General features: G+C 37.0%; 1 protein-coding gene across 4 annotated transcripts in view; it reads right to left on the bottom strand.

Annotated features, from left to right (window-relative positions):
* Window positions 1–12,244, bottom strand: part of PYM (partner of Y14-MAGO) — a 30,926-nt gene extending 18,682 nt beyond the window's left edge. The window contains exons 1-4 of one of the 4 annotated variants that reach the window (XM_022303477.2): window positions 12,155–12,244; window positions 11,875–12,069; window positions 11,049–11,165; window positions 3,915–4,148 (exon numbers count right to left, since the gene is read on the bottom strand). In XM_022303477.2, coding sequence (XP_022159169.1) covers window positions 3,915–4,148; window positions 11,049–11,165; window positions 11,875–12,066 — 543 coding nt within the window. In that variant the 5' untranslated portion in view covers window positions 12,067–12,069; window positions 12,155–12,244. The other 3 variants (XM_088122394.1, XM_022303476.2, XM_022303479.2) reach the window with 3 other exon arrangements.
* Between the last annotated feature and the right edge of the window lie 211 nt (window positions 12,245–12,455).

Here is a 12,455-nt window from a genome sequence, read left to right as displayed (position 1 = left end):
TGAAGGGGGAGATCCCTAATGATAATCCAGCCTCCATATGAAGGGACCTAACAGTGGGAATTTACGTTTTTGGAGCTTCATTGGAAGAAACTAAGTTTGTTTCAGAGGTTTGCCATTCTGCGTGTTGGGTAAAGTTAGTCGCTTGTAATCCATCTTCACACCTGAGGAGGGCTTTATCAACATGTATGGGGCTAAGGGAGCAAAATTCACTAACTTGTTTGGATCATCGAGAAAGCCATGGAACCAACAAGAAATGGCAATAACCCTGATAGGTTGGTGCTGCATATCGAAGTAGTGTCCTAAAGAAATTGACTTGGCATCTTTTCGTACTCCCGAAGCTATGGAAAATGGATTTGGTGGTTTAACGATAAAAAAGTGCCTTATGAATAAAGTTATAGCTACAGAGTATGGAACTTTGACCACAAACCAGGCCAAAAATTCATGCATTCATCAAAAGGCCCATGGAAACATATTGCCAGACACAAAGATATATTTCTCATAAGGCAGGCAACGGTACCAGCACATTGTTTCGAAGGACTTATGGCTTGGCAGTGAAAAATTCCAGCAAAGATTTCCTTCTTTGTTTGCCCTGTCTCTCACAAAGGAAGCCATTATTTATAAGTCTTGGAGTAGTGTATAGAATGCATGGAAATTAAACTTAAGAAGGAAACTGAAAAGTTAATCCCAAACAGCCCCTCATAAAACTGAAAAGTTCTACTGCTTTCTAATCGCTGTTACAAAAAACTAGCTCTAATAGCATTAAGCCACAAGATCTTCCTGCTCATTTAGAGGGAAGGTACAAAAAATGGGAGAAAGGAAGTCAACTAACAATATACACAATTAATTTAGCCAATGTTATAATTTTTTTTTTCTTTTGATATCCGTGTGTCCGGGCCAGCTCGCGTGCACCTAGGAACCTTTATTGTAAAAATCAACCAAATTTCATAGAGAGAAACAGGGGATGCGTTCTAGGTCATGACCTGTAAAATGCAAAACTAATCAAGGATATCAGTTATCTCACTTTTAGAAACTCACTTCATTAACTCAGCCTTTCATAGAAACCTCCAACCAGACAAGCTAAGAATATCGACTTTCCATATGTAACAAAATCGAAATAATAAAAAGGAAATTAATTTTTATGAAGCTGTGGATGAAAAGAAGGGAGTAATTATATTGGAACAAAAGAAAAGTCTTACTTTTCACACTTTTACACTAATGTTTCTTTTTATTTCAATGAGAAACCTCACTGTCATTTAGGAAAGATGAAATATAAGGGAATATAAAAAAAAAAAAAAGAAAAAACAAACAAACAGTCCAACCCAAAAGGAGCCAAACAAAAAAAAGAGCTCCAATCAACCAAAATAAGACCCAAAGAATAATTATAAAATCTTTTCAACATCCAAGCCCAAAAAGAGACATGAAATCTAACGAGGGACCAAACCTCCTCCAAGCTTCTCTCAACCTCTCTAAAAATTATAATGCTCCACTCAACCCAAAGGCCCCAAAGGGTAGCAGAATAACTTGTTAGAACAAAAAAAAAAGGACCCTTAACGTGAAAGGGCGAATGAAGAAAGACCTCTCCACCATCGAGCTACACCCTCTAGTCAAGGCCAACCCGAACATCTCAAAAAAATAACTCCATACTAGAAAAGTGTAATTGCAACTCCACAAAAGGTGATCAACGTCCTCAGTTGGAGGATACAAGACTGTGGCCCTACCAGACCGGAAGACCACCTCAAAACACAATCTAGAGTATTAACTCTGCCAAGAAGGTTCTGCCACACAAAGAATTTGAACTTCTTAAAAATTTTAACCTTTGACAACAAGAACAACAAGAAAAAGACATGATAAGATAAGTTTACTAGAGGAATTTGATAGGATTACTAATAGGATATAATTGGGGATATTATTAGAGTATTTAAGGGTATATTGGTAATTGTGTTAGGAGGTTTAGTTATAAATAGATGGAGGAGGCAAGGATGAAAGTAGGCAATTGGTTAGTATGGTTTAGGCTTGAGTAAGAATACTCCAGAGAGGGGAGGGTCCAAGTACCTCGAATTACTTGGGAGATATTGTAGTTATTCTATCTTTTATATTTCAATATATTTCTAGTTTGGGTTCTATCAGAATTCACCAAGCAATGGATAAAAACAATCTACAAGAGAATACTTCAAAAGGACTAGGGCCCAAAGACGAAAAAATTCTTCTCCCAGAACTAATTGCGACAATATTCCTTGTTTCCCTATTGAACAAAAGACAATGGAACTCGAGATCAAGGGAGGAAGAGCTCCCAGAAGAAAGGACAGAAGCTACCTAAATGTTCCCCTTGGAAGATAGATGGTATAAGCGAGGAAAAAAAAAGATAGAAGGGTCTATTGAAGGTTTCAAGGTGGGCAACTCCAATACTCAAATTGCCAATCTACATCTTTTAAGGACACCCTTCATTTCTCCGTGGTTGATAAATTGAAGGTGAAAAACCTCCTAATGATTATCTAAGCCTTTGAAGCAACCTGTCGGCTGAGAATATATATCAACAATGTTAATCGTCCCTAGGTAACCAACCAAGCAAAAAACCTAACTTCTTCAATTTTAGTCTTCCACAGTAAGGTGAATAAAAGGGCAGCAGAGGGTTAGGATGAGACGAGAAACGGGCAGAGAGAGACTTACTAAGATGCATACTCCACGTAAGATAATCACTGGAATTTTGGGAAAGACAATAAAGAATACACAAACCTTGGAACTCATTTAACAATGAGGACTTCTAAAATCAAAATTAAAATCAATGTAATTAATGATAGTTGCACATGAGATTAACTCAGTTTACAAACAACTAGTTGTCTTTAAGAACCGTAGTTATTATATAACTCAAATTATTTTTATTTAGTAACTTAACTACCTACACCAAATACATCTGCTCCGACCAATACTAGGCTACCTATGGGAAAAAAGAGTTGCTCAAAGAGTATGATACAATAAGTATCCTATAAATATTGCTGTTAAAAGTTTAGGTCTTTTCATACAAAAAAAATGTTTCTTTGGATGCATACTATTAAGCCTAAAGTACACCACACTTTTCAAGGGAATTCTAGATACTTAAACATTTGTATATAACTCAAATAAAACATACATTTTCATGCAATTGATGCTTTAAAATCTTTCATGACAGACTTTAAAGCAAAGATGATTTGTAATATTCTAAAAATGCAAATTTGTCTTTACCTTCGTTTAGTTGGTGATTTGAAAACAAAAATCTGAAAACGGGGGATTAAATGAAAAAAAAAAAAAAAAAAAAGAAAGTTGTACGGACGTGTTTGGTAGCAAATTTGAAAATTGAATCTCAATTTAAAAAATTGTTCAAGGTATTTAATAATATATTTGTAAATTAGTAGCAGTTACCAACTAAATATTAAGTTCAACTTAAAATAATATTAATTAATTTATTAGCATATATGTTATAAGTTTGGTAGAATTATTTACAATATTATATAATTTATAATATTATATTTTTAATTTGTTAATTTGTTAATTTTAACAAAAATGAAATGAGTTTATACATGAAATAATATATTTATCAAAGTTTTTATCTTTTTTAATGTAATTCTACATTTTACCATTCCAAATTCAAAATTTGAAAACACTTAAAACATAAAAATGTTTTCAAAATTTCCACTAATTGGATCACAGAATCCAAAAAACAATTTTCAAAAACAAATCTGTCAAATAGATATTCACTGTATTCTGGATACAATGAATGGAATCCAAATCGCATACCAAACAAACCCTAAACATTTGTATATAACTCAAATGAAACATATATTTGCGTGCAATGGACAATAGATGCTTGAAAATTTTTCATGACAGACTTCAAAGCAAAGATGATTTGTAATATTCTAAAAATGCAAATTTGTCTTCACCTTCTTTTTTATTGCTCTAATTCTCTTATCGATATCATTAGAAGGAAACTGTTGATCATCTATTGGCTCTGAAGAAGGGTTTTCAATTTTCGGATTTGTAGAAACAGCAAGCTTATTCATCCGTGAACTTAATGACTGGAAAAGTTCCAATCCATTGTCTACATATGATTCCTTTGCTTCCGTGATCTCTCCATCAACCACTTGTTCCAAAGTTTTATCCTTCTCATGAGCTGCCTGCAGAAAAAGGATAAATAAATAAACGATGATTCATAAACTCTAAAGCATGATCAAGAACTATAACCGTACAAAAATAAAGAAGAAAACAAGAAACTGATCATTATAAAATAAATAAACGATGATTCATAAACTACAAGAACTATAACTGTACAAAAATAAAGAATATCAAATATAAACTCAACACCCAATTTATGAGTTGTAAGATGCCTTACTAAAACTAACAAAGTTCAGTTTCGGATAGTTTAATCCAATGATGGGACAAAAACAGCATGCAAATTCATCAAAAATGTCCCTTGTCAAAGGGGAAAGTATGCATGAAAAAAAAAAACTCGTAAGAAACCAAGCTTTCCTTGAGCAAAATGAAAGAATCTACAATGGCATTGAAAAAACAGTTTAACAAGAGGAGGCCAACCTTCAAAAAAGAGCTCCAATCTAAAAGAATATGATGTAAGTACCTAGCTTATTTATCACTTAGCTAGTTAGTTAGTAGTTGGATAAATAGTTAAAAGCCCAATGGAGGAGATTTATCAAGGCAAAATATTCTGGTTCCTCATCTGCCTCATGGCCATCCATTCGACATAGCTGCTACAGAGGACCATGGACGGGTATTTACCAACAAATCAAGCTCATAAAAGAACATGCCTACTGTCGAGTGGGAGAAGCTAGCCAGATTGTTTTTTGGAAGGATAAATGGCTACTACAGGGGACTTTGGCCAACCTTTTCCCAAATCTCTTTGCTATATCTATAGGTAAAGAGGCAACCATTGCTCATCTGTGGTCAAAAACCACCTCATCATGAGACTATAGATTTCGCAGACATCAAAAAGAGGAGGAAACAAGTGGTTAAGCCTTTCACACACCTTTTCAGAGATTGGCCCTACGACCCATGATGATCTATGGTTATGGCCACACGAAGCAACCAAAGCTTTTTCCACCAGATCTATATACAGAGTGCTATCTACCACTGCCTCCCAACCCGCCCTAACACTGTTCCATAGCATCTGGAAAGGTATCTGTCCAAATAAAGTGAAGTTTTTTTGTTGAGAGCTTAGTCATGGCGCGATAAAAACCCACGACAGGATTCAAAGGAAACTTCCCCACATTGTTCTCTCCCAAATTGTTGCCACCTCTGTTTAGAGGCATCCGAAGACCAGTGCCATCTATTCATTACTTGTTCTTTTGCTGCTTATTTTTGGGGCATTATCCTCAATGCTTTTGGATGGAAAACTGCACTGCACATTCACCCTGCCATTTTCCTTGACTGCCTACTATTTGGACATCCTTTTAAAAAGGAAAAGGCTACACTGTGGGTTCAATTTATAAGGGCTTTCTTATGGAGTCTTTGGTTGGAGAGGAACATTAGGGTCTTTAATGACAAAGTTCTTCCCTTTGAGATCTTTTTTGACAGAGTTACTCTCTTAGCTCTTGGATGGTGTAAATGTTTCTACTCACCTTTTAATAGCTACTCTCTAAACAATCTTATTACAAGCTGAAAGACTTTCTTGTAATTGCCCATGTGGCCTTTTGAATATTTCATACTATCAATGAAATATTTGTTTCCTTCCTAAAAAAAATAGTTAAAAGCCCATAGGCCTTTCTGTCCGTGTGTTAGATACTTAGATAACAATCGACACCTCCCTTTCCCTATAAATACCCCATTTGTATTCTTCTTAGCCCATCATTCAAATATACTCTCTTCCCATTTGGGTTCCATATGATTGGTATCAGAGCATCCAAGATCCTTGGGCTCTTGTTATCATGGCAAGCAAGAAACCTTCTTCTCAAGTATTAGGGGATTCTTCTCTCGCCGGAAACGGAGCAAACCACCGTCCTCTCCCCTTGCACTACAACCTGACGCTTGCTGCCGGTTGAAGAAACGGCCGACAATATCAACAAAAACGTGGGTGAGACGCAGCAAATGTTGAATTCAATCACAAAGAAACTTAATGCCTTGAGCTTTCAACAAAACCAACCAAGACTTGACCAAAGAGAACAAAGAAAGGAGCAAGGGATAAATATTGATCAAAATCAGCAGGGACAACAGAATACTCAACCAAGAATGCTGCAAGAACGTAGGTATGATCAACGAGAACTAAACTGTGAAGCACTAAATCAACATTTTGGCCAACCAAGAATGCTGCAAGAACCAAGGTATGTCTATCAAGAACCTAATCATAACCCACTATTTCAAAAAATAATTGATTTGGACTCATCTAGTGAGGAAGATGAAATTCCTATGTTGATCGAGGATAGATGTATGGTTAGATAACCTCAACAATTCCAAGAAACAGGTGGGTATAAGATGAAAATCAATTTACCAAGTTTCAATGGGAAAATGGATATTGAATCCTTCCTTGATTGGGAGAAAAAATGTTGACGACTTCCTTGATTACATGAATACTCCCGCCCACAAGAAAGTGAAATTAGTGGCTCTTAAACTTAAAAGTGGAGCTTCGGCTTCGTGGGATCAATTAGAGATCAATCGACGTCATTATGGGAAACATCCCATACGAACGTGGGAAAAACTGAAAAACTTATGCGTGAAAGATTTCTCCCTGTTAACTATGAGCAAATCCAACATAATCAATACCATACTTGTTGACAAGGCTCTCGATCTATCTTGGATTATACTGAAGAATTCCATAGATTGGGTGCAAGAAACAATCTTGGAGAAAATGAACATCATCAAGTAGCTCGCTACATTGGTGAGCTGCACTCTGACATTAAAGAATGCATTCAACTTCACCCTATTGGCTATCTAAATGAAACCATATATCCACTGCTACAACTATGAGCAAGCCAACCAGTATAAAAAACAATATGCTCTACAGGGGATAATCAAGCAAGCACCAGGCGCAAGGGACATTCCCTTTTTGATAAACAACAGCTGCAGGCGTCAACCACTAAAGGCAAGCAATCTGATCAAGATTTTCAAAAAGAATTCAAGAATGTAGACACTCCAGCCATCAAGAAAACCACAAATGCTTACAATCGTCCAATTCTTGGTAAGTGCTTTCGTTGTGGTCAGCAAGGACTCCAACGTAAGGCTATGCAATGGTGGATGATACCATTCAGGAGGACATTGCTTCTGATGTTGAATTAGATGATGAACCTATATTTCTTGAACCTGATGAAGGTGACCAGCTTTCTTGCATTGTGGAACGACTTCTTTTAACACCTAAAACTGTTTCTTTCCCTCAACGACACTCTCTTTTCAAGACTCCTTGTACCATTAACGGAAAAATCTGCACTATTATAATTGATAGTGGCAGTACAGAGAATATTGTCTCTCAAAAATTTGTGACAGCACTTAATTTGCCTGTTTCCCCTCATCCCACTCCCTATGAGGTCACTTGGATCAAAAAAGGAGGGGAAGTTCAAGTCAACAACATATGTTCTGTTCCTCCCTCTATTGGAAATAATTACAAAGACCAAATTGTGTGTGATGTTTTGGACATGGATGTTTGCCATATTTTACTTGGTCGTCCGTGGCAATATGATACACAATCCGTGCATAAAGGACGAGATAATACGTATGAGTTTTTATGGATGGGAAAGAAAATTGTGCTTCTTCCTTTAGGCACTGGTTCTAACCAAAATACTTCACCATGTAAGACTAAGGGACAATTATTCACCATTACTAGTGACAAACAGCTTCTAAGGGAGAATGCCTCCCATATCCTCGGGCTTGTCATTAAAGACTATGGGATGCATGACATTCCTAGTGACATTCCCCCTGAAATTCAAGAGCTGTTCACAAAATTTCCTTCCATATTAGAAACCCCAACAACTTTACCTCCCCTAAGAGACATTCAACATAATTTAGACCTTATCCCTGGTGCTACTCTTCCAAACTTGCCACATTACTGAATGAGTCCCACGGAATACCAAATCTTGCATAACCAAATTCAAGATCTTCTCACCAAAGGACACATTCAGCCAAGCTTGAACCCATGTGCTGTCCCTACCTTACTCACTCCTAAAAAAGATGGCAGTTGGTGTGTTTTGATAGTAGAGCTATCAACAAAATCACTGTTAAATACCGATTTCCCATTCCTCGGATAGATGATCTTCTTGACCAACTTGTCGGTGCCACCATTTTATTCCAAGGTTGATCTCCGTTGCGGTTATCATCAAATCCGTATTAGACCGGGTGACGAATGGAAGACTGCATTCAAAACAAACTAAGGTTTATTTGAATGGCTTGTCATGCCATTTGGCCTCTCAAATGCACCTAGCACCTTTATGAGGTTAATGAATCAGGTTATCCATCCTTTCCTAAACAAATTTATTGTTGTTTATTTTGATGATATACTCATTTATATTAAATCTCCTCTTGAACATATCACACACTTGACAGCCTTTTTTTCTACATTAGTCACCCATAAGCTATATGTTAACATCAAAAAATGTCTTTTGTTGTCCCTGAAATTTCTTTTCTTGGTTTTCTCGTAAGTAGTGAAGGTATAAAAATCCATCCTCAAAAAATAAAAGCTATAGTAGAATGGCCTAGACCACAATCAGTTCAGGTATCCAATGTTTTTTGAGATTAGCCTCTTTTTACAGAAAATTTATAAAGAACTTTAGCTCTTTAACGGCACCCCTCACTAATTGTCTAAAGAAGGGAGGATTTCAGTGGACTGATGAGCAAACAGACAGTTTTTCCTCCATCAAAAATAATCTTAGTTCCGCCCGTCCTTATCCTTACCAATTTTACACAACCTTTTGAACTCACTGTGGATGCCTCCCGGTATTGGCATTGGTGCTGTTTTATCCCAACCCAACCACCCCATTGCTTATTTTAGTGAAAAACTAAGTCCATCTCGGCAAAATTGGAGCACGTATGAGCAAGAACTTTATTTCCTTGTGCGTGACCTCAAACAATGGGAACATTATCTTATCAACAAAGAATTCATATATACACGAATCATTTTTCTCTTAAGTTCCTAAATACCCAAAAATCTATTTGTCGAGTGCATGCTAGGTGGTTATCATTTTTACAACGAGTTAACTATGTGATTAATCATAGAGCAGGATCAACAAATAAGGTCCCCGATGTTCTTAGTCGCAAAGGGAGCCTTTGAGCACCTACTGGACACCTACTCCACTGAACAAAGCAAATCAACTCTTTATTCCACACACATCCCTATGGGAAGCTATTATTCACAATATCCATGCTGGAGGATTAGCCGGTCACTTTGGGCATGACAAGACCTTGGAACTTGTCTCTTCAAGATTTTATTGGCCCCAACTTTGACGGGATGTCTTTAACATTGTTAAATGATGCTTCGTTTGCCAATCTTACAAAGGATCTTAACAAAATATAGGATTATACCCCCCCACCGACTCCTCTCGCAATTTGGGAAGACCTATCCATGGACTTTGTTCTTGGTCTCCCCAAAACTCAAAGGGGTTTTGATTCCATCTTGGTTGTTGATAGATTCAACAAGATGTCTCACTTTTAAGCTTGCGAGAAGACATCCGATGCTGTCTATATTGCTAATTTGTTCTTTCAGGAGATCGTACGTCTCCATGGAATTCTTAAAACCATTGTCCCTGATCGAGATGTTAAATTTCTCAGTCACTTCTGGAAAACTTAGTGGAAAAATTTTGGCACCACCCTAAAGTTTAGCACAAGCAGTCATCCACAACCTGATGGGCAAACTTTGGTCACAAACCGTACACTATAAAATCTCATACGATGCCTAAGTGGTGACGTCCCCAAGCAACGGGACCTAGCTCTCGCACAAGCGGGGTTTGCCTACAATCACATGAAAAATAGATCAACAGGGAAGTCACCATTCGACATTGTTTATACCAAATTACCTTGCTTAACGATTGATCTAACCAATTTACCTTCATCGGGCGCTCGCCTTGGCGCGCCTCACTGCGCCTTGGCGCGCCCTCGCCTTATGGCGAGGCGAGCGCCTGGTTGAAGGCAAGCGCATCATTTTTTTTAAATGATTTTAACTTACTAAAAATCCACCGGACAACGAAAATAAACAAAAGGAGAATGAAGAGTTGAAAAAAGAAGAAGATGAAGAGAGAATAAACAAAAGGGTTCAAAAAAGAAGAAGATGGAGAGACGAGAAAGGTAGAACTAAAGGGAGAGATGGTAAAGTTGAAGGAAGAAGAAAAAATGAAGCAGAACATGTTGAAGAAGAAAGAAAAGAAAGAAGTATAGTTGAAGAAGAAAAGCTTGAGGAGAAGTCGAAGAAGGGTCTTTTCGTTTTTTGTAGTACGAGAAGAAGAAAAATTTGAAGGCAGTACTAAAAAAGAAAAGTTTGAAGGCAGCTCATTTTTCTATGTGCTTGTATGATAAGCTAGTTGTCATGTAGTATTTGCGTTTCCCATAAACATAGATGTTTACTATAAATACAATTGTTTCCCATAAATATAACTATTTGTATTTAGTTATTTGGCATTATAGAACTATTTTTTACCATTTATCTTAAATACAATTTTCTCTCTACTTCTTCTTTCTTTATTTTGAATATTCATATTTTTCTCAATTATTTAAGTTAATTTTTATTTGAGTATTATTTTTTTTTATTTTCATATTTTAAAATTGAATATTTATTTATTTTACATATAAATCATTAATAAATATTATTTATTTAATATTTTATTTTGTGCGCCTCGCTCCACTCAGGCCTCGCCTTTTTGTCGCCTCTCGCCTTGAGGCGATCAAAGGGCTTGTCGCCTTGAGGTGGCTCATCGCTTTTCCTGCATAATATAGCTATCACAGCATTGTCATAATAAAGATTTTTATTAGAAATCTTCGTTGAGCAATAACTAAAAATGAACTCTCAAGCTTTTCCAATACTTAGGTCTCACAAAATTTAAAATTCCATCAAAAACATAACCTATCCATTCCCAACAGAGGGGAAAACAAACCTGCAATCGCTTCTCTTTCTTTCTCTCATTCCGCTTGGCGGACTTAGTCTTTGATTTTGCATCTGATGGAGGATCATAACCAGGAGGCCCATCATGGGACGCCATCTCCTTTTTCCACTGTATCCCACAGAGACCGAAGAATCCACATGAATGCCACAAAGATTAAAAACTTCTAGGGTGCTATACACTAATAAAGAAATCAAAATTCTACCAGAAAATAAATAGAGTCCAGTCACCACTGTCGACTCGAATTGTATAAGCTCATTTATATCATTTTAAAGAAAAAGTTTCAGTCGATGAAAATTTTGGTGGTCCAGAAAGCATTAAAATTAGCAAAGAAAATCAACGATTGTTTAGAGCATGCCACCGGAGGCACTAAGATCAATGAGGGTGCCTCGCCTTAATTCAACAAATTGTTGTATGTTCAACTAGTGCATGATCCAAGAATTCAGTGAGTCCTGGATGATGTATAGGCAAACTATCGAGGGTGCCTGATCAACCAGTGGCAGCTCAAGAAACATGACAGTAGACGTCGGCAAGCATTGAATCAACAAGAGTCAAGAGGCATGCACAGGTTTTATTATTCCCTTTTATTAAAGAAATATGTTGAGTAGATCATTATATCCTTAAACAGTCCCTTAAAAAGGCCCCCATAACAATCCCTTAAAAAGGCAAACGAAGAACAGCAACATCATAAAGGTGTAAGCACAATAAACCTCAATCATAAAGAATAAGGGGAGAAAGAGAGCAGAGAGCAGAAAGAAACGCAACAACGTGTCGGAAAAAGAAGGATGGAAATAGAATAATACCCATGAGCCATACATACCAGAGCCCCTTTGGACTGGTAAATGGCGACTTCTTCCTGCGGAACATAGCCAGCCCTAATCCGAATGGGTTTTCGGAGAGTACCATCGGGTCGCCTCGTTGGCGCTAGAATTCTCTCTCCTTCTTTTAGGGTTTTGCTTAACTCCGCCATTTGCTTCACTAGATCTTCTCCTCCACCATCACTGCTCCCCATCGTCTAAAAGGCAAATTAATTGCGATACTTCCAAATTTCAGTTTGGGATTCAAAAGATTTCTTCTAACTTTTGATATCAATTACTTACCCTTACCAACCAAATCGTGTCGGACGCCTGTTATTTTGGCTTAAATCCGGATTATAAGTTTCAATTGGGTCATTCTTTGTCCACCTCTGTATCACGTGCCTGTACGTTTGCAGACTTCATTGTATAAATATACCGTCCGAATCTTATTAATGTTAGGGTAACACACAATTTTTGGTCCCTAAGTTGTGGTCCAAAGTTGAGTATCACGTGGCTCTAACTTGACTCTTGAGATTTCAATGAATACTTCATTTTAGTGTGTACTATTGACTTTGTTGGGAGAAGTTGATTAGAACTATGCCAC

Source organism: Momordica charantia, assembly GCF_013281855.1.
Source record: "Momordica charantia cultivar OHB3-1 chromosome 4 unlocalized genomic scaffold, Mcharantia_2.0 BLBB01000004.1, whole genome shotgun sequence".
Classification (NCBI taxonomy): Eukaryota; Viridiplantae; Streptophyta; class Magnoliopsida; order Cucurbitales; family Cucurbitaceae; genus Momordica; species Momordica charantia.
Note: the sequence above shows the minus strand (reverse complement) of the source record. Positions and strands in the feature narration are given on the sequence as shown.